Source organism: Patagioenas fasciata, chromosome 9 (genome assembly GCF_037038585.1).
Source record: "Patagioenas fasciata isolate bPatFas1 chromosome 9, bPatFas1.hap1, whole genome shotgun sequence".
NCBI classification, from domain to species: Eukaryota; Metazoa; Chordata; class Aves; order Columbiformes; family Columbidae; genus Patagioenas; species Patagioenas fasciata.
This window is the reverse complement of record NC_092528.1, coordinates 20403025-20426118: the sequence shown is the minus strand read 5'-3', so window position 1 is coordinate 20426118 and position 23094 is coordinate 20403025. Positions and strand designations below refer to the sequence as shown.

General features: G+C 37.5%; 1 protein-coding gene across 10 annotated transcripts in view; it reads right to left on the bottom strand.

Moving 5' to 3' along the window:
* NAALADL2 (N-acetylated alpha-linked acidic dipeptidase like 2) overlaps positions 1 to 23094 on the bottom strand; it is a 444279-nt gene that overhangs the window by 150065 nt on the left and 271120 nt on the right. For all 10 annotated transcript variants that reach the window (XM_071812576.1, XM_071812575.1, XM_071812577.1 and 7 more), the window contains one exon: positions 5762 to 5912. In XM_071812576.1, the coding sequence (XP_071668677.1) occupies positions 5762 to 5912 (151 nt within the window). The remainder of the gene's footprint in view (positions 1 to 5761; positions 5913 to 23094) is intronic.

Sequence of the window (23094 nt, the reverse complement as noted above, 5' to 3'; positions counted from 1 at the left end):
AAAAAACTCCCTGATGCTGCAAAAGCAGTTTTCCCTGAGCCACCTTCTCAACTCAGGTAAGGACAACTCATTTCAACTGATTCTGCAGGCACCCACATTCTTGTCATAGCATATTCCAACACACCAGCTAGACTTACTGCCATTCAGTGACGTTTGCTCATAATAAATTAGCTCCCTCACACAAACTACACTGAATGGAAACATCATGTCAGTAAAGCTACGGCAGGATTATTTTCAATCATGATTTCACAAAAGATTTAAATATGCAAAACTCACTTGTGAGTTGAGGAGCTTCAAAAATTTAATCTGGGCACCATTTAAAATGCTGTTCTTGCTGCATGAAAGACAAAGTGGCTTCAGTGGAAAACATTCTGTAAGGAGTCAAGGCTGTTCAGTAGTTAGAAACTGTCTGAAATGTCAAAAAACCTGAGGAGTCCTCTCCAACTTCTAAGGAGTCAACAAGTACTTAGAATATTTTCCACTTAACTAATTCTGCAACACAGGAAGGATTAATTTGTTGTTTTTCAAATATTTTGGTGTCTAACACTTGGACATTATACTACTCTTTTAAATTCACATTTTTTAATAATTATTTACTTGACATTGAGAAGAGTTTTGACCAGATGGTTCAGTACAGCATTTGCAAGAGTTAAATGATACAAACATTGCTAGCAAGCTATTGCAGCACCGTTAGAAGTCATTTCTACTCTCCTCTTCTAATACTCTAATTGATAAAATCACTGCATTTTCAATTCAAATTTCACTTCTCCCCTCAAGATAAAATTATAGGCAGCTTAACAGAAGACAAAGAATATCTGATCTACAATTAAGAGGGTTCACACACTCAAACCTGTGAGCCTAAAATACATCTATGCCCCACTGATTTTCTCAGTTTTAAACACATGCAACAACAACTGAAAGCTAGACAGGAGGAAGAACTAAAAACCACAAACCCCCAAAACTCAGAGCACGTAATTTGGTACTTAAACACAAATTTAGTAGTTTTATTGTATCTTGCAAAATCTGAAGAGGCAGATCATGGATTCAGACACGTTTTGAACCCTTAGTGCTAGACGCATTATTGAAAATCTTCTGAAATTATTACTTACTGTGCTCAGTATTCAAAAACCAGTATTTTCTAAGGATTTACCTCTCTATTGCATTAGCAGAGATTTTTTTTCACACAGAAAATAGTATATCACATAGAACAGTGTAGTTGTAATGATGAAGTGTGGGTTTTTTCTTATGGCAACCACTAAAATCATGTCATAAGTAAAAAATAAATGATCAAGAGTATATGTAAACATATATACACACCCCTCTAAATTTAAATATGGCACAGTCAACTTTTCTTTCTCCCCAGCTTTGGTTTGTCCATAAGGAAAATAAAACAGAAAAAAAACTCAGAAGCCTGAAAGTAGACAGTAATTTTACACCAAGTTATCTTCATGTTTCATTTATCTGATGTTATGAGCAGAAAGTAAACACAAATTTTGAAAATAGTAATAATGATAATAATAATATTCCCAGGATCATTTCCACAGCTGCAAAGACAAGCATAGAAAATCTATCCTTGTAATAGTGTTTTGTTGTGTAGAAGAACAGAGAAACCAGGGCCGAGAACATCTTGTAGAAAAGTCATCTTGATTTATAACATAACATTTTGGAACATATGTTGCATATGCATGGTTAAAACTGTTACACAGATTTCTATTTTCTAGTTAACTTCTGCTCACCTGGACGCTTCAGAGTAGTAAAATATCATGAAGTAAAGGACACTAAGGACAAATTCAGTTAAGAGGCAGGAAGCCCATAAACATATAGAATCACAGCATGTACTTCCTTACCCATATTCCAAGTAGTAGCAGCAGTTCCCTGTGTTCACTACAAATTGGCTAAGCTCGATTAAAGATTGACATATGACTAAAGAGATAAATACCATAGGATTTTTATGACATGTATTTGGTATTCTTTAACTTCTGCCATAATTTAGCAAAACATGGAGAACACAGTGTGGTGGCTTAACCCTGGCCAGCTTCCAGACACCCACCCAGCTGTCCTCTCACTCTCCCTACTCAACAGCACAGGTGAAGAAAATCACATGGAAAAGCTCATTGGTCAAGCTAAAGACAGGGAGATCACTTACAATTACTGTCATGGGCAAAACAGAGTCAACTGTTGTCAATTAAAGCAGATTGGGATAGTGAGAAACAAGACCTAAAAAAATAACACCAGCACCTTCACCCTGCCCTTTTCCAGGCCCAGTTTCACTCCACTGCCTGCCCAGCATTCCTGTCCTTTCTTAAATGTTGTCAGAGGCACCACAAACTTCACTGATGGTCTCATCAGCTATGGCCTGCACTGGATCCGTACCTCACCAATTCCTCATTTTCTTTGTCCCTTCCTCTGAAATCAAATCCTATTTGCAATTCTTGAGAAATGCTCATGCCAGTTCCTCTGCCTGAATAATGTCCACTATTCACAGTTCTAGGGACACTGTGCATTTCTCCTGGCTACTGATTCTTCACCCAAATCCCTGTAGCATGGCTCACAGGACTAGCTGTTAACAAAGACCTAAAGCATGGACTACTTCCAAATATACCACTTTGCCTTACTGTTATAACCTCTGTGTGACAATTCTATATAATGACATTACGCTTGAAACTCCAGCTGACAGCATAAGATTATGTATTACAGCTGTTATATTTCAGCATTTTTAAGTTCGCAGTATTTTCTATGATGTTGTCTGAATTCTTCATGAAATAATTTCTGTTCCACCACTGCACAGATAGCAATTCTGTTATGAGGTATCTTATCTCAGGGGCAGCATTCTCAATGCTTATCACAATGGCACTTTTCTATTTACATACTAGAATTGACAAATAGGTTCTATCCATATTTTTGTTTAGTGAGCCATTTTCTGTGTGGAAACAAATTTGATTTAAAATGGCTCTGAAGTACAGCAATGGAGAAATCTAATGTGTCTCTGTCATACAAAGGCAGGTGAAAGTAAGTGCAGCATTCAAAAAGCCAAAGTGGAAAAAAAGTAGATGGGGAAATCACTCAAGTTTTATGCTCTTCTTCTAATTTTCAGGATATTTTTTGCCACATAGGTCTCTTATCTCCTTCTCAAACTTCTTAATCCCTTGAATTCCTTGAGTCCCATCCACTGAATCTGTTGCACTTCAATAGAAAGACGACAGAATAAAGATTTCTGCAAATAGAGGATACTAGACCTTGGCAATCAGAAAGACAGAACTGATGCTCAGAACGGCCCAAGTGATTGTTTCAGGATTGCTATGACATGGGATTGGGAGAGTCTTACGAACAGAATAATTAAATTATCAAACAAAGATGCAGAAACTTTTACATAAGTGCTGTCGACTTCCCTTTTCACATCACTACTTTTTTTCCCTTTATTAAACAGAGATCAAAAAAATCATTCCACTCACAGATAGTACGCATCTGAAACCCATCCTCAAGCAATTTCTGTACTTTCTAAAATAATTCCTATTCAGAAGTACAGAATTTAATTTTCATGAAACAGAAGATTTGAGCTAAAACCTTGTGACAACTCTAACGTTCTCTCCAAAATATTATATACCCCATTTTAAAAATGTTGTCAACTTTGAGAAGAGATCTGTAAATGTTATCACTTCCTGAAGATTTCTTTTCTAGGAGAAAACTTGAAGGTGTCCAATATTCTAATGTCACACAGAAACATAAGTGCAGCATGACAATACACATTTCCTACCTTTTATTCACCTAGCACAAGACTAACTTTGCATCACTCATGTTACTAGGAATTTCCTAGTAAAAGGGACAATGGTGGCAGAGCAGTCCCTGAGATTGTAGTAGTAACAGTTTTGTTGGCATTATGTGAAGTGCAGATGGTATCAATGATAGGCCAATAATTTAAGCAGGGGCTTCCAATAAAATCTCTTGGAGTGCCTGTTACATGTGATGAATCAAAGTGATGGGGCAACCCTGGGTATCTGGCACTTTTATTCTACATGTAGTTGGTTTAACTACCTTACACGCAAGCACACAGGGAAAAGTCTGCACTCAAGACCTATCTGCATTTGTCCTGGGCAAAAGTTACCTCTAACCAAATTGATTCATAGTTTCTACAGAAGATTACCATCAGAAACACAGATGTTGCTTCCATCTCATCTACCTTCCAGTAACAGAACTGTAAAAAAGAGTTTCCTCAGCTGTTCCTTTGAGCTCTTTTCAGCTCATCATTGCATTCAATGACCAAAATATAAATTATTTTAGAAACACGATAGCCTATTCCTGCTTATGAGTGTTGCTCAGAGATTTAAAACCACACACAAGGCACACTAGGGTTCTAGTAGAAACCCTCAATGTACTTATAAGGATATCACTATTTTCCATATAATTAAGCTTCTTTTTCTCAAACTGGAGATTGGAACGCACACTGCCAATGAGATCATTTACTGACAGAAAACCAACACATAAGGTTTAGACATTGAGTGGCAACTTCATGTTTGTGTATCCGGTTTAATTAGCTTTACTTCTCAGGTAGGGTAAATAAAACATTAAGAAGTCTGCCAGACAGATAAGCAACAAACTGTTTTTCAAATAAGCTGCATGAAATGAGCAAGAATAAAGCTTAAAGAGTGTTATATTTACCTCTGTAGCTCCCAGGGCACTTTTAAGAACACTGGGTCAGGTACACTGAGACACTGAGAAAATGTGCAATTTCTTTCCCACTGAGCTGTCAAGGCATTCATGCTGTGAATAGCTAACACCCCTCTTTGACAACCAGGCAAATATTTCTATTTTCTGCCATTCTAGTCATGAAGTATCTCAGCATTGCCTCAGTTGATTTAGTGCCAATTCAAGTCAGACTTGAGATGTCTGAGCTAGTAACCGGACCAAATATTCTTGATGAAGCCTTGTCACAAACTCATAGACTGCTGCTTAATACATTTCCAAATAGTTAGATAGTAAAAAAGGTTATAAAGCTGAAAAGGCAGCAGAGGAGCAGAACACACATTCACTGAACTGCCAGAATGGAGATTTAAGTAGTTCGTACAAGTTAAATACAATGCTGCTTCTATTTATTGTTAACATTGCTTTAAAAACAAACAAACAACTTTAAACTTTTAAAAGATGATGTAATTTCTTAAAATCAATTCTTTATTTCCCATACTTTGAAAATAAATGTATTTAGAGGAGCATAATTGATAACCAAATCGATCTAGGCAGAACTGAGACAAGGCTAAATGAACACATCCTATTCAAGTGGTAATTGTGCAAAGATACTGTAAACATTATTTTTTCTGAAATATTTTTTAAATATAAATTTCTGATTATATTTTACTTTTCACCTATTGACCAGAAGTTTCCATTACCAATACTATGAAATTGGAAGACAGAATGAAAGGAAGAATACTCCTTTCAGTGGGAACAGATCCCATGGAACCTGCTTGTAAACTGCTGGATTGGTACCTCCCAGCTTTTTTTTTCATGAGGTAAGAATAAGCAGGAATAATGGTTTAGTGTGTGAATACACAAAATTAATTATTTAGAGTACAAACTTTGTGCCAAGAGTTTACAAAAAAGAACTTTCAAGATTGGATTCCATCCTTTGAGCCATGCTGTACTACACAGTGTTCCCTTATTCAGGGCTTCTACTTCTGGCAGGATTTGGTTTAGTGTTTTAACTCTCGTACTTAAAATATGCAGAGAATTAAAACATCCATTAACTGAATATGCCTTGAACAGTACTTACCAATACTGGCATAACCAGGTGTTGATGGATCTCCTCCGCTGTTCAAGGAAACCATAAAAGCTTTATCAGCAAGATCTGTAGTCTTTGGTAAGTCACAAGGATCAATGTAAAGAAGAACACCGCCAAACCCTGCATCTTCTAACAGAGAAAGCTGAGGGTACAAAACAACATAGGTGAACATTAATAAAAACAATATTAGAACACATCATTATTTATTTTAATTACTGTTGAGATAGAGGCTTTATATTCAGATGAGGCACTGGCCACAATCCAGCAAGGCAAACAAAGGGATATGAGCGGAGCCACCTTTCTCCCTACCCACTGGGCACTTGCTAGACTTACAACCCTAACGTATTTTCATCTGGTATAAATATCCACGTTGAAAATGCCTTAGTTTTGAAACTAATTTCATTAAAATATCTTGAGTAGATCTTCCATATTTTCCATATTGTTAGCATTATGTCATTCCTGCTTAGTTTACCTATTCAAGGAGACGCAAAAGTGTGTACAGAACATACTAGATCTCTAGATTTCTGGTCAGAGTTACTCTTCACTTACAAAAAAAAAGCAAAAGGAGTTTAAAGGCAGCCTAGCTTACCAAAACCTTGGAGTTTGCCTTCTGTCAGACAGAAAGCTTTTTTCTATCTCATTAGAAAATTCCAACTTAAGTCGGTAACTGTAATTAGCCTTTCCAAAAATCTATTCTGATTAATATGAGTGTGCAGGGTGAGAAAGTAACTAGCACAGAGATTTAGAAACATAAAAGGTTAAAAACATATTACAGACCTTAAATGTAATGCAAGAATAAAAATCTCCAAAATGGTAGGTTTGCTTATTATTGTATTGTTCTGTTTCAAATTCATGTTAATACTCAGACATTCAGCCAGGATTTTATTGAACAAGGGGTGGGGACACTACAGGAAAAGCAAGGCACATCATAACTAAATGATCTAACAGCCAAGATTTAAAATAGCAATTGTCTTTTCCTGTATCCATATCCAGTATTTTTTTATTAATCTGTAGTCTTACTAAACAGCATAGAAGACAGACAACACAGACACAGTATTTTTTTTTTTCAACAGTTTCGAAAACTGTACTTAAAAAAAAAAATCACTATTAAACTACTCTTTACTGAGAGGTGGTAACTACATGTTTTTTATTCACAGAGTGCAGCAACCACTGCAGCCATGGCTACAACTTCCACTAAGAAGCTGTGTTGTACATATGAAATTATACACAGCTTTCAGATTTCAGCTATAATTGCTACTTTTTAAATTTCAACTGTGACACCACAACTATGCCTACAATAAATGAGTATTGTTGCTTCCATTTGCATCTTAAGTCAATGCCTTAATAGCCCTAAGGTGCTCTAAGACAAGGAATCTAGGGAAGGTACTGAATGCTGCTTTGGTTATTTTTACACAGCTAAAGAAACATTGTAGATCAAGTCCTTCAGGTAAACTAGTACACACATATTTAAATCAATGGATTATTTCTAGATTGCAGAACCAACCAACAGCAGAATCTGCTCCTTATGGTTTTGGCTGGATGCCTCCTCCTTCTTCCAGAGCCACAAACACCTCAATAATATGGAGACAGCTGGAACACTTGACAGGAAAACATGCTGGTGCTTACTGTTAGCCCTTTTGTTGTTTATGACTGCTTAAATCCTCAGTTTTCAGAGTCACTTAAAAAAAACCAGTAACTCCTTCAATCCAGCATATTAAATCACCCCATAAAACATTCTGGACTCAGATTAATCTAATACGAGACACTGCTCTATCAAAGGCTCTGTCTTGTAACTGGGGACAGATTAGCCTTGTAAACTCAGCACACCATAAGGCACCATTACGTTGCCTTTTAAAGATGATGCGGCTGAAGCAGTGAAAAGACACATTTTTAAGTAGTGACTAGTGATTTTGGAAGCCTTTATTTTATTCAGGGAGGTTCTTAAATAATAAGGTAATGCTTGAACGTAAAGTGTAATAACTATAACATCAACAGCTTTAGGTACCCTAATAACACAATCAAGTTTCTGGACAGAAGAGAAAGGTAACTGATCTAGAAGACTAAACAAAACAAATTATTTATAGAGGCAGATTGCAATAGTCTAAAGAATTTGGTTTTGCTCCACCAGCAAAACGCAAAGCTACTTCTTCATTTTAACCACACCAGGTCTTGAATGTTGCACAGGAAACAGTTCTCTTTCACATTGACACATAGGTAACAGAGAGCTGGTCCATACTCTACATTTAAGCCAACCTTTGCTCCTGGGTTTTGGCCACAAACCTACTGGCAGACAGGTTGTTAGGTCAAAATAATGAAGCTGAGCATGCCTCTTCACTGGAAAGAAGCAGCAACAAGAAGCTGAGGAGCACTGCTTCTCACAGCTGACTTTTTAATGTGTTTTATCTCACCTGAGGCTAGTGCACACCTGAATTCATGCTTCATCAGGGATTTACATTAGTGATCTGAAAGCTGGAATGAGAACCTACCAAAGAGCAGTGACTACAGCCTCCAGCATAATCTGTAAGATTTGTCCTTGAATGACTAGTTATAAACAGGGAAGCAATGCAGCAGGTACTGGCCTCAAGCTGTATTTGTTAGCTTTCAGCCGAGAGCTAAGTCTGCCTTCGTGAAGATCTTTTCCCCTGGTCTCCCCTTCCGAGCTGAAACTATCCTAGCACCTCCCAAGCATCAAAAAGCATAAGAACAATCAGATAATCAGGCTTCATTCTTGTCCAGAGAGCACATTGGTCTGGTTACCTGCTAACCATGGAGAATAAGATGAGAAACATGCACATTAAGGCCTGTGAATTTTTAAGAACTCTCACTTTCCAGCTGAAAATAAAACCTGACTGCACCAGCACTACTTTGATGTTCTATTCATGGGAGCCACATCTGGGGCTGAATTTCAGCTGTCATTTCCTGGGCAGAGAGCAGAAAAGCACATCACACTTTGGTCTCATCTGGATCACAGCAAGTAAGAGTGCAGAGATAGCTAAGACAGAGCTTCCTAAACTATTCTCTCAATACGCCAGAACACCCTATGTTCTTCTTCTCTGATCCAGCAAGACCCTAATGACTTAAAGACAAATTAAATAAGCAAGGTATCTTTTATCTCCCTTTAGTTGACTCCCAGTAATAGTTCTGTTTACAAATTATTTTAAAAGTATTAATGCATGATCAACTGATGAGGTGCATCAAAACATCGTGTAATCCTGGAACTCATGGTTAACAATGAATATGAATACATCGGAAAATAAGATGATTCAGGTAACTATCAAACTACCAATTGCATATTAAAATAGCGTCTCATTATTAGCAATTCTTCCCACTATATTTGCAAGTGGTTCCAAAATATGGCCAAACCCTCTGAGAACCTTGCTGTGCCACTGTCTAGACACTTCTCCCTCTTCGTGAAGCCTCTCTGCAGTCAGTCATGGTGTTATATGTGCAAACAGCTACAGTATCAGCATTGAGGTTTGTCTTCCTCTCTCTCCCTGGTGAAGGTCACCTCTTCTCTCCCCTCTTTATCCCTCCCCTAAAGCTGTAATGGCTTTGCTTTATAAGGTATAATACCAGCCCCATTACTGATAAATATCACCTCTGTAAGACTTCTTTAGTCTGCTTTCTATGCTTGTCCATTTATGTGTCTTGATCCACAGAAATGATTGAACCACTGATTACTTGGCACAGAAGATTTATTTCACAGGAGGAAATATCCCAGTATATTCTTGCAAGTTCAATGAAAATGGGATATTTAGTAGACAAGAGTCAGATCCTGCTAATGCACCACACTGAGTAGGCATTAATAAAATCTGGAGAGCCTACCCTTTAGTGGAAGGGGGGAAAAAACATGTACGAAATCACAAGAGAGAGAGTGACAGATGGAAAAGAATACAGAACCTTGGACCACAAATTAGATATGACAAAATCTAACCTCAAGAAAAACAAATTGTGAAAAGCATGTTCACTAAGACATGGAACAACCTGTTCTTTTTTTCAAATGATACATTATATAAGATATTACAGTCCAGTAAAGGACATATTGGCTTGCAGTTCTATATAATAAGTGACTTGGTCATCATGGAAGGTTCTATCCTTCCTCAAAACAAGTAGCGCTATGTCTGGAAAAGTTAATTTAAAATACAGTAACTTTCAAATTGATTTTATTATTTGTACATATATTGCTAAGAGTTTTTCAGCACATGATAAATCAAACACTAGTGCGGGGGAAAAAAAAAAACAACAATCCCTCTTAATTTTACTATATGTTCCCTTTTGTTAGATTTTACTTCTCAATACTAGCTTCAGTAGAAACCCAGTGACATTTTCTTATTAGATCTAATTCTGCTTTCAACCATATTACATAAGCATTCCAACTTTCAATCATTATAGTTAAAAATGTATCAGTAAATAGAACAATACAAACTAGCTGCAAAACAGTATTTAAGATTTCTCTTTTACCTAGTTATCATGTACTTTCAAACTATGCTAGCTTAACTTAAAAGTCTACATTGCAAAAAGACCTTTAGCACACCATGCTGCCTTAAGCCAAACGTACCTCAAAACGTAGTTGTCATCTTCAGCACACTTATTAAAGCTTATATCTCAGCTGTATCCTCACTCCTATACATAGATACCTACATTAATAGGTAGTATTAAGCTGTTCATTGAACCTACTCACATGTTTTTGAAGGCCTTTCTACTGCATTACTACAACATAGCAGAACGAGGTTCCTGTGTAAATCAGAATCAAAGCAATTATGTGGCACACTCGGAGCTTCTGACTGATGGCAGTACGATGAAGATTATATAGCCAACTCTGTGAAGTTACTTGTATGAAAACATGGAAATTTCACTCATAAATCAAAGTCATAATAATTACAAAGGAACGGAGATTCTCTGGACAGGGAAGCCAAGACATCACAGCTTTAAGTGGTAAATTAAGCAGGCATTTATCTTCTTTCTTAACTCTTCTCACCAATATTATTGTTAAAAAAAAAAAGTATATCAATATATGTCTGTGTCCGGCAAAGTAATAGAACCCTAAATAAAGACATTCAACATGCCTTAGCTATAGGCACTTAGACAATGCTTAAGCATGGGATTTTTTTAAGCTTAACAGGGTAGTTTGCACTCCTTAAGTCTGCACAAAAAACTGCAAAAATGGTATTTTACACGATGTCTGCATCAGTAAATGACATGATGGTTCATTAAACAATAAAGGCCATTACATGTCAGCTACTGACAGTATGGCAAAATTCATGTCACTGTTCCAGGATCCCACCTCTTCCACTCAACTGCAGGCCAAAAGTCTTTCTCTTCGTAAAGCCAACTCACAATGGCACTGTTTATTACAAGTCCATTCAGGTACTAACACAGTAAAACCTGGACATAACACATTCATAAAATAAAAACTTAATGGATATTCCTGCTTATATATTAATTGCCTGTTTATAACTGTCATCCTCTTTTCTCTGCCCCTTCTAGGTAATCCACACAAAAATGCATGTAGAATTCTATATTCAAAGTCATAATAAATATGGGGCATTGAAATAAAACTTTTTAAAGAAGAAAAACTAATTAGCACAACAACAATACATATAATAATATTTCAGAGGAGGAAATAAAATAGATCAGATATGTGAAAAAATACATATATGTACCTATTACATATTACCCTGTTCAAAATCAAACATATTTATAAAAATCTGTACAAGCTGTATCTTCTATTGTCATTACAATTCAGTGTATGATCAACATTAATTAGACAAATAACAGTAACCAGTTTTTAACCGCTGCATTTTTCAATTCATAGTGCAGCAAGCAAAAGACATAGTTCATTAATTTGAGACACCGTTTTACTAGTTGGACAGGCTACAAGTTAGTAATTACTCCTTTCTACTGAAGTTCCAATTAAAATCATGACACTCTGAGAGGAACTCCCACCTCATTTTACTAATTGGCAGTATGTAAAATTACCAAGCAAGGGGAAAGTGCCATTTAACCTGTTCAAAGACCTCAATGACATAACATATTTCTAATTCTGAAAAAAGACTGCTTGAGTAGCAAAATAAGACTTTGCATAGTGTGGATTCAGTTAGATGCCACTGTCCTCTCAATTATGTATATAATACAGGCCACTTGGAAGATGCAGTGGTAACACAAACAAGACTCAAGGCAGAAAAACAGACACCAGCACACCCCAACCCTCCAGCAAACAAAGACAAACAAAAACCTCCCAAACAAAACCCAAACAAACAGAAAAAAAAAACAAACCAAACAACCCCCCCACCCAAACAAAATCGCGAACAAGGTGCCGCATTAAGGTAATAAAAGAGACGGAGGACACAGTCAGTTTAATGGCTGACTATATGGGGATGATGAAAAGAAACACATCTTTACTATTCGGCTCAAACACCATCCTTGTATAAGGAATGGCACTACTGCTATATTGAACAAACGGGACTGGGAAAAGGATGAGGCTGCATGAAACTTCAAAAAGTTAGAAATGCAGACAATGGTGATCTCGTAAGTGACAGGCTGTTTCCAAAAAGGTTTCAGAAGGTGGAAAACATACTGCATTGGAATTAAACTATTCCTGGCATATGGTGCCATACCTATGAACAATAAAGAATCAAATACTTGCTCTGCATCATGGCAAGACCTTAGAATTTTGATGTACTTACTATCAGAGAAACAATAGTATAAAGTGCATTTATTTGTGGAAACACTCTGACACGCATACCAAAGATTTTTTTCAAGACATTTTTATTAATCACTTTCCAAATTTAAATTGTCATTCTCAATTTTCAGAATTTTAGTATTTTTTATATCAAAAAAATATTTCTAAGGAGATATTTTTCTCTTGTCTCTCCTGGATGTCCTATAGAATGCAGGAGGAAAAACAGGAAGGAAGAGCAAGAAATCTCAGAAGGTTAATCCTAAAAAAATCTGCACATGATGTGGCTGTAGGGCAGTGAAGAGTAAGAACTACTTTGTACATAAATTTACCATCAGTTATATTTTTAACTACATTCTTCTGTCAGATAAGTGCTACTCAAGGGCAGCAGACTTTAAATCAGAACTAACTGATTTGTGAAGGTTCATGAACATCAGCTTTTCCAAGTAAAAGAATAAGGTGTTTTCCCTTACTGTGACTATCTTACAAGGAAAATACTGGCAGGAAGTCAGACAGGCTTCAATTCAGCCAGAGGCTTCTACACTCCCAGCTCATCAATTCAGAGCAATAATAAATCTCCATACTATAATAGTTCATTCCCTTTTTGCCCTAGATGTGGACACAGGTTGTTCTTGGAACACTCAGCCCCACTACATATGTTCTTGCAGTAGGAGGAGCAACCAAGCTCTCATGCAATGAAACACACACACCAAGCCTTCCCACAGACACCTTTCTTATACCAGTTACCCATTCACCTATGTATAGCTGAGCCTTTCCAGCCTCTTAGGCAACCAATCAACCAACAACCCCCAAATACAAATATGTTCCAACATGTCTCACATGTTCTGATGCTGTTTGCCCGAATCCCTGCTGGAAGTTCTTCCCAATAGCTAGGGATGCTGTCTGTGACAGTGCTACATTTCAACTTCCTACAAGCTATCTGTATCCAAAAAACACAGACTGGGCACTACGACAAGAATACCTGCATTTTGTAAAGAAGCCCAGTAGCATTGTCTGAACACGGATAAGGATTCTATATAGCCATAAAAAACAGAAAAGGGAAAGAAAACGGAAGATGGGTAATCAGCACTGGGAATCACGGTACACACGGAAAGAGCAGTAGCTTCTCTGGTACAGGGCTGAGAGAAACTCACACCAACAAAAGGAATTATGTGTATAACACTCAATCACAGTTCAGCCTGTTGTCCACTAGCTTGACTAGAAATCCAGGCACCAGCCTCTAAACAGCTGTAGTGGTTGAGGAAAAACCTCTTAAGACTTCCCCCCCCCAATAATCTCTAAACCAAAAAAAGCAGTTTGGTTTAACCCTGTAGTTCTTACATTTTTAACATCATGGTGCTGAATGTGCTGTTAAGCTTACGAAGAACCGAATGTTTTGTCCCATACTTTTTCCTGTTTGCTCTTGTCTCATCTGCTATGCCATTTTATCAAAGAAAAGTTATTTGTTACAAGTCAGCAGTTTTTAAAAATTGAATTTTTCACTATAGGGTACTTAGACAATTAACCATAAGCCAGATATACTGGCAGTTCCCTGCACTAGATATTAGGAACTTTTAATACAAATCGAGTGCATATTTTATTGCCAGATCTTGCTTACCAGTGCTAAGAAATTCTCAACATTCTATCTAATTAAAAATGAAATTGAACTACAATTCCCTAGAAACAAGGTCTGACTGGACTCAATACGCTTTACTTAATTTATTTCAGAAACAAAATAATTGAATTGCTTGCAGTCCAGAAAAAATGCTTAATTATTTGATGAGTATATAATACAAAGCCTTTCATACTGCTATTGCATTCCTACATCTTCAAGAAATACTACTCACTTTTAAATAAAAATATAGAGGAGCACTGTGTGTAAAGTAAGTATCATTAAATATTCAGTAAACATTAAAAAGAAGAAACAAACAGACTGGATGAATGTCCAGATGAGCAACCACCAAGAAGCCAATAGCATTTCCCTGTTCATATTGAAACTATTGTTTCTGATTATGGTTATTTCAGTCTATGTTTAGACTCTATTACAGAGAGGATAGAGCTGAAGATCCATCATACAAAGAACAATTACACAAAGTTATAATTATAATCTTGGTAAATCATCAGGAATAAAGTGACTAGACCCTTAGTTATATTTTATGCATTCTACTGAACTTTTAATCCCAAATTCACCAAACAGCCAATAGAGTTGCAAGCCTGAGTAAAATCTGTCAATTTCCCTTTTATTTTTTCTTCTTATTATTTATTTGTTTACGTACCACTAGAAAGATGAGGTAAAGCCAACAGATGCAATTTACAAAATCTGTTCCCAGCACAGGGCACTTGTCATTCAGAAGGCCACAGTGCCAGGTTTATATCACCGCCCTGCACCTCGTGCAGGCACAGAAAGCACAGAAGGGTTTGTCTGGGAGGAGCTTGCCACCTACTGTTCCAGCAGCCTGTACCCTTGATTAAAACAATTATGGGCACCTAGTCCCAACTCCAGAGAGGTCTCAGATCTCTGCAGTCCATTTCTCCTCACCACTCTGGAACGCAGCAGCAAGCTCCCAGCCCGGCATGGAATGAAGTGGAACAACTCAGGCAGACCAACTGTTTGTATCAGCTTAGTTACATACTAAAGTACCTGGCTTCACTGCCCGCCGCTTGCAATGGTGCTGACCTACCTCGTGACTCACCCTCAGGGCAGGACGTATAGAGGTTGTTGCTTCCTTTGCACTTCACCAGACTGGGTTTCTACAAGGCAGGCAGAGACATACAGAACCCCAAACCTTCCCACTGCAACCTCCAGCTCCACAGAGCACTCTGGCACCTTGCCTGGCAAATATGGGCTCCCCTACACCAAGGAGGGATGGGACCAGACTCTCTTCAGTGGTGCGCAATGAGAGGACAAGGGGCAACGGGCACAGATGGAAGCACAGGAGTTTCCATCTAAACATGAGGAGAAACTTCTTTACTGTGAGGGTGCCAGAGCACTGGAACAGGCTGCCCAGAGAGGCTGTGGAGTCTCCTTCTCCAGGGACATTCCAGACCCACCTGGACACATTCCTGTGTGACCTGCTCTGGTGAACCTGCTTTAGCACGTGGGTTGGACTGGATGATCTCCAGACGTCTCTTCCAACCCCAACCATTTTGTAATTCTGTGAAAGATCAGCACTTGCCTCACAGATCTGCCCACTGCTGGCGGGGGTTCCCACCCTAACACACCCCAGTGCCCCCCAAGGGCTGACACACCTCACACCCCTTCTGGAAGCTTCTGGGTTGCCAGGCAGATTATGTGGGCCAGCATACGTGGCCTGGCCTGGCCAATCCCGCTCCTGCTAGGAGTGGATTGTTTCCTCATTGGTGCAGTCAAACCCATTGGCTCCTCCTCCTCGCGACCGGGGCCGCTGGCAGTGGGGTCTCCCTTAGATGAGCGTCGCCGTTATACTTGGTTTAGGAAAATGTATTTAGCCTGTGGTGTTTTTTCTGTTAACCACAGCAATAACGACACACTAAGTGAATGCTGTTAAACAGGCAGAGGTCAGACTGCAGTACCCTAAGCCTTGTATTAATAACAACGTGCGGATCAGGCTCCCACCCTGCGTTAACACAGAGGACAGGACTTAAACCCCCATTAGATGCAGCAGCTGCTCCTATTTTTAGGTCTTTAGTTACAAACTGAACTCTGAAGTGTCATTCAAAAGAGAAGTGATTACAGTCATGAGTGGTAATCCTTTACACTCAGTAAACAGTACCACAAATAAAGTGCAAATAGGTGTATATAAGGGATTTTACCTGTCACTACGTTAAGAGCTATTAAATATATAATGTGCCTGTTTAAAATTATTGCTGCTTGACCATTTAACCTTTACCTTCCATACAAGATGAATTCGCATTTTTCATTTTGGAGAATTCTCTGCTCTTTAAAGAGATCACAATTTCCACATTTTGTCTTCAAAACACGCAGCCAGCTATTCCAAGTGAGACTGATCCTGAGAGAGTTATTGAAGCCACTGTGAGTGGCTGTGGGGAAACAGGTTCACATTGGCATTTGTTCCAGTGGTGAGAAGCTATCCATTTGGTATAGACTGGGACTGTAACCCACTGCCAGTGGATTGCTGTCTGTATCCCAGAACAGTCACATCAAAACTGGTAACCTGACAGCATGCAGGAAAATTTAAAGATCAAGAATGTATTAATTATAATTTTGCTTTACTAAAGTTATTTATTGATTTGCCATAGATACATTCAACTGAAGTCACAAACCAGACACCTAAATCTAGTTTTGACATACTTACCAATGATTAAGTAACTGAGTTATTCTCATACTCTGACATTTATGAGTCAAGCAACAAAATTTTAAGGCAGTGTCATACTAGTCTTAGAAGAAAAACAAAACCAAACCCTAAAGTGTATTGCTGCCAGCAATCAAACATCAGTGAGCACACATCAGGCTTCTTTTTCCACTTTCAAGCTACAGAGTTGAGTACTCTGTATTTCTTGGTTATATGCAGTACAAATTAGTAACATTGGTGTATGTTTCCAGGTGAAGGGAGAAGCAGCCCTTCTGATGGGGAGAACAGGTATATGTCTCAGTTTACATTGCAAGTATCAGACTCCTGAAGTCATTCAGATTGCTACAGCCACTGTCCTCTGCCCATAAAGGAAACTCACACAGCTAAGTAGTTCTGTAAGTCATAGTATAGAAGTCAGAGTATAGGAGGGGATGGCAACTTGTACTTTAACCTCAGAAAGGCATCCTCGAATTCCTATCCTATATCTGCTATAAGAACTGGCAGGTGGGCTGGAAGACTGAAGAATTAATATAAGATGTACCACACTGTCAGACATAGTAAACAGCAGAGGTCTGTGTGTTGCATGCACCTAAAAGCCAGGAAAAGTGTCCTCTTTTGTGCATTCAATTTACCTCAGCTGTGTTACAACTGCTCCTGGGGATTCTGGGTGTCATTACCATTATTCACTCAACCTCTGCATTAATTCCACCTAATTTCCTGCATTTATGAATGGTTTCCACAAAAAAATATCTAAACAAGGTAGGATTTGGATATTTAATAGCTTCAGACCACCAACCAAAGCAAAAGTACACACAAAAATGGAGGCAACAATGTGGAAAAAACAACTTATGTTTCTAAAATTAAGAGTTAAATAATCAGCAAGACCAAGGAAGTACCTAAGCAGAAAGGAAATACCTACTTGCATAAACACCACACGGTGTCCAATGGCACTGGAAGTTAGTAATGTTGAAATGCAAACAGCCCAAGCCTTCCAACCATCTCTGAGATAAAAGTAAGATATTCACCTTTACTATGTCTGTGAGTGTAGATGTTACACAGTATCTATCAAGATATTAACAGATGTTCTCACAACCCACATAACAACCAGCCACAGATTTTTAATTATGGCACATTTGCTGCCTCAAGCAATTGCTGCTTGGGAAGTCTGTTAGATTGTTAAAATACAACTGCCTTCATTAGACCTATGCAAAAAAAAAAAATCCTTTTCACTTATTATTCCCACAAATATTATCTTCAAAGATTCTGTGAAAAGCTAGTCTATTTTTTTCAAAGTAAAAAACATGTTCTCTGCTCAACTATTTTCTGGGGTATTACTTTGCATCAAGGTTTAATGCTTTTAAAATAATGCCTTGAACATAATATAACAGTCTCTTTAGATGCTGTATAACATTGTTATGTAGTTTGAAATTTACATTTGGTTTAATTTTATGTTTCTAAGTGGAACACATAATGATATAGAGTATGCTACGTGTAAGCCTCAGGCATATCTATATATCAACTAGGAAAATTGCATATTATTAATTGGTTGATGAATATTTTACTTTCATTTATGGGAAAGAACAGTGTTTAACTACTTGGTTAGCATGCCTTTAAGTAAATCAATACTCAGAATGAACTTATTTATCTTCCTTATTAGAAAAACAGTCACAAACCAGTAATGATAAAAGAAATGATCATAAAGAATGTACCCCAGTGTATAAAGTTATTTCGAAAACTATAAATATTAAAGAAGTTATTAAAAACCTTAGCAATAAAAGTTCTTTATAAATTATCAGTACTAATTTCCACCCATGAGCTCCCCTAGAAATCCCAAAATTAAAAATTTGGCTCACATTTCAACATGTAGAATTTTTTCCACAAGACCTTATTCATGAACTGTACTACAGAGAACGTATCATGAGCATATCTTTCATACTGAACAGCAGGGTCTACAGTGGAATATGTAATAAAGCGAAGTACCACATATAGTTTGGGTACAGCAAAACTGTAGGAAAACTACACAAAAGACACAACAACTGAAAAAGTCAACATTTGGAGCTCCTGTTTTTCCCTAGGTCCTTTCTTTTTCACTGTTTTCAATTCAGCAGAACAGTACAACAGAGCTTTGGCTCTTCCTGTGACCTGCTAAACGGCCCATTTCACCAAAATGAAATAGTACTAAGAGCTACGTGAAGGAGGTCCAAGGTTAAAGCACTTGATGAGAGCAGGGATGGCAGTTGTATCAGTCTGGCAGTCACGAGGCACTACACAGGCATTCATTCACCATCAGTTAAAAAAAACCCCAGAAGTTGAAACCAAAAACCCCCAGCTCTTCTTCAATAGCACTAGTATACAATTAGCCCATGTACATCAACCCAAAATTATGCCCTCGCCTTGTCATAAAAAACTAAGTGAACAATATAAACTGAAAAATACATCCAACTCACTGTCTAACGTTTTTTATGCAGTGATTACAGAATGGTCAAGGGTTGATTAGGCAAGGAAGACCCCAATACCAAAACAAGGTCATACGAAGGGTGGTTAAGAAAGATGCGTTAGCAACAGTATTGCTCCCTGTCATCCTGCTCCTCATCGAGGTCAGGGACAGCAGCCACACTAAAGTCATTTTTGTCTTTCCATGACAATTTCTTGGGGAAGGCAAAGAAAGACCAAAATAAAATACCTTTTCAAACCTTGTATGTTGAAAACAAATACAGTTCCCTCTAATGGGCCCACTAAAAAGATTTAGTACCACTTACAGCTCCTAGAATTCCACTGAACTGACTTTTAAATGACAAACAAGGAATACCACAGTTAGAAGATGAAAGAAAAAGAAATACAATGAAATCCATGATCAATCAATTTCTGTTACACCGTTACAATTTCTTGAAACAGAATTTTCAGTAAAAATCTTTAAAGCATACACAACTTCACTCTGGAAAGAAAAAATAAAAATAAAAAATCACAAGATGAATGAATGGTCTGACCCAGAAAATGAAGACGACATTCTTATCCCCTGGTGTTTAGCACAGCAGAGGAATCTACAGAAAATCAGGGAATAGTTCGAAGTTCAGACAAGCATTTTCTCATACAACATCTTTGCAAATGAGGCAAACAGTAAAACCAGCATAAACAGAAATCTCTGTTCTCACTCATTAATTCCCTTCTCTGGTGACAGATTGGTAGTGATGACTGATCTTTGTACCTACCATCACTGGTCAAAAAGGTGCCAAGAAAGCCACTTCAAGGCTACATGGCAAGCTTACTTTTGGAGCACTTATTAACAGAAAATCCACCTACATCCATGCTATTCAGAATATTAATAGTTACTGAAATAATTGTGTCTAAGGCTGCATTGAATTACACCAGCTTTACACCAACACAACGCTCTCAATTTCAGTAAACTTAAACTGGATAAGAAACTAAAAGAGTCAGACTTTGTACCCTTCTATGTGTAGCAAAACTAATTCTTCCAGGAGATGGAAAACTGTTTAATATACATTAAAAAGTTAGGATATTTTTTAATATTAAATGGTAAAGATTAATTCTAAAATAGACAAAGTACATAAAGAATTGTCAATTGTAGAAGTAGAGGCAACTTAGATCAACAGAGAAGCAAATTAATTAATGCCCGTCTTTCCAACAAGAGTCTATATGCCAACAGAAAATACTGAATAGCTAAGGAGTTCTGTTAAGATACTTAAAGCAGAATGACAGGGGTTTAAAAGTCTAGTTTACCTTTTTGAGTTTTTACCAGCATCTACTAAACTATCCTCTGAAGAGAATAATCCGTTCATGTGATATTCCATGAAGATACTGAGCTTAGAATACAACTGACAGTAAAAATCTTCTCTAACACAGCTCAGCTCTTCATCCCCCATAAGGTAATATTTGATTATTAGAAAATAACTTAAGACTTTGAAGTCTGCCTTAAAAACATTTCTATTAATTTCACCTCACAGTCACTGATGTTAATTTCCAGGCTTACCATCTAAGATGATCTCTGGATCTGAGTCCAAGCATTTGTGTATCGACTTGTGGGTACTCCCACCTCTGTACAACCCTTAGAATCACAACCCTTCTTCCAGCAGCCATGTCAACAAGTTGGCAGTGGACACACATGCACTGTAAAACAGGGCGCTAAGCCAACAGGTTCCTTCTGGTTTCTAGAAAAGTGGGTAAGCACAACCCATTAGAATGAACTGATTATTTTACCCCAGCTGGAGAAAGAACTTTTATGACTGACTGCAAAATGAGGGCAGCAAGTCTTGAGATAAAGCAGTGAAGATGTCTGCTTTCCAACCATAAGCCCAGATTTTTCCATTCTTTGGTCCTGGCATCTTTAAAAACACTTGCTGTTGTGCTGTTTCTGAAGACCTGACCAATTTTGATAGGGACCAAAAAAGCTGTACTTTTCCAGAAGGCACTGAAAACTAATGATCAGTCTTGGATTAATTTATTTACTTGGCTGGCTCCGCCATAACAGAATAGTCAATGAAGTTATTTTGATTTACCTGTTACATGCAGCATTAACCTGGGAGGGGGGTAATATTTCTTTTAGGGAGAAAAAAAAAAAAAACAAAACCAAAAAAACAACAAACCAAACAAACAAAAAACCAACCAACCAACCAACTAAACATCCCGCATTGAAATCTTGTATGCTTCTTTGAAATGTTTTGATTCTGAAACACAATGTTTCAAGAAACATATTTTGATATATTCTCCTAGCAAGCAGAAGGCAGCAGGGGTACACAACTGAGATCAGAGATCAGGTGACAATACAAAATCTGATAAATCCTCTCAAGCCATTTGCTCAATTATACTCACAGTTCTGAATTTACAAATCTGTGATGGATGTAGTTGTGTCCAAAGGCTCCCTTTTGAGAGAAAAGCCCCACTTTTGAGACAGATGCAAAAAGAAGATATGAAGCTTTCTAGGATCACACAGATAACTGTAGAAGGTGGATTTGAAATGCAGCGATGCTGATCAGTCGATACTTGGAGCAATATACAAACCTTTATTGAATAATAAGATAACCTCTGCTTTATTTGCCTCAGAAGTAGCAGAAGTAGAACATATTAGAAGAATTCAGAGAAATTACTTGGTTTTTACTCAAGAAAAATATTTTGCCTATGCCACTTCCTCCATGTATTTCTATTCTTTAGTATTGTTGAAAATACAGTATATTGCTTGTTTATTCAACAATTGATTTCCATAACTATATGCTCTCTAGGTTTATATGCAGCTTGTGTTGTCCAGCTTTATTTATAATACATAAATTTACCAGTAAGTACAAGAGTTCTATTCAGACAGTAGTAAACTTCAAAGCCATATATTATCACACTTGTATTACTGACATTATCACTTCACATCATCCTTCTTCCTCTAAATCTCATAAAGCAATAAACATCATGTATTATCTATCAGCATAAAAATTCCAGATGGTTTTAGCCAGGAAACTGGCATATGTGGATTTCAAGACACAAGATACATAGCTTTGTCCAAAAACAATTATTAGTAAACTGATTTCCAAAATGAAAGTGTACCATTGGTAATTTGACTGAAATGTTAATGTGGTACCATTCCAAAGGCTTAAGTCAAGAAGATACAAAAGGAAGTGTTGCTTCCTCTTGAAGGACAAAATACACAACTGCCTTTAAATATGCTTGGTTTGCGTTGTTTTTTTTTTGGGGAGGGAGTATAGTTCGAGAATATGACAACAGCTATGTTAAATATGTCTTTTTTCCTAGTATTTACAAACATCTTCGGAGGCAAATCAAATCATCATGTAACACATCTTGGCCAAGACACCAAATAAATTAATTTCAGAAAACAAGTTTAGAATCTGCTTGGGTGTTACATGGTTAAGGAGCAGACACTTCTGAGGCATTAGCTCCTGTTATACTGTCTATTAATCTTGAGGCCAAGCTGCCAGCACGCAGCTGGCAACTTCAGATTTCTCATTTACTCTGGTGTGTTCACTTGTAGACTAAAGCTGAAATATTTTGTGGGTAGGTTGCTATATCCAGTTTTGTTTTGTAATAAGTGGTAAAGCATTGGCAGAGTTTTAAATACATACTTTCCCACATGTGCAACTTTATATCAAGAAATCATAGGTATGTACATAGTGGAACTTACCACCACAAGATATTACAGAGGGATAGACAGGGTCAGAAGTGGAATACACCCATTCATGGAATATCCATGCTGATAATCCAATCAGCCCAGACACTTTCTCCACCTCGGGAATTCACACCACCAATGACTGCCATTTTGGGGGAATGTGTACCAAAGGAAAAAAAAAACAACTTTGTATTAGCTTTGTAACTCATACACTTCCCCTAAGCACGAG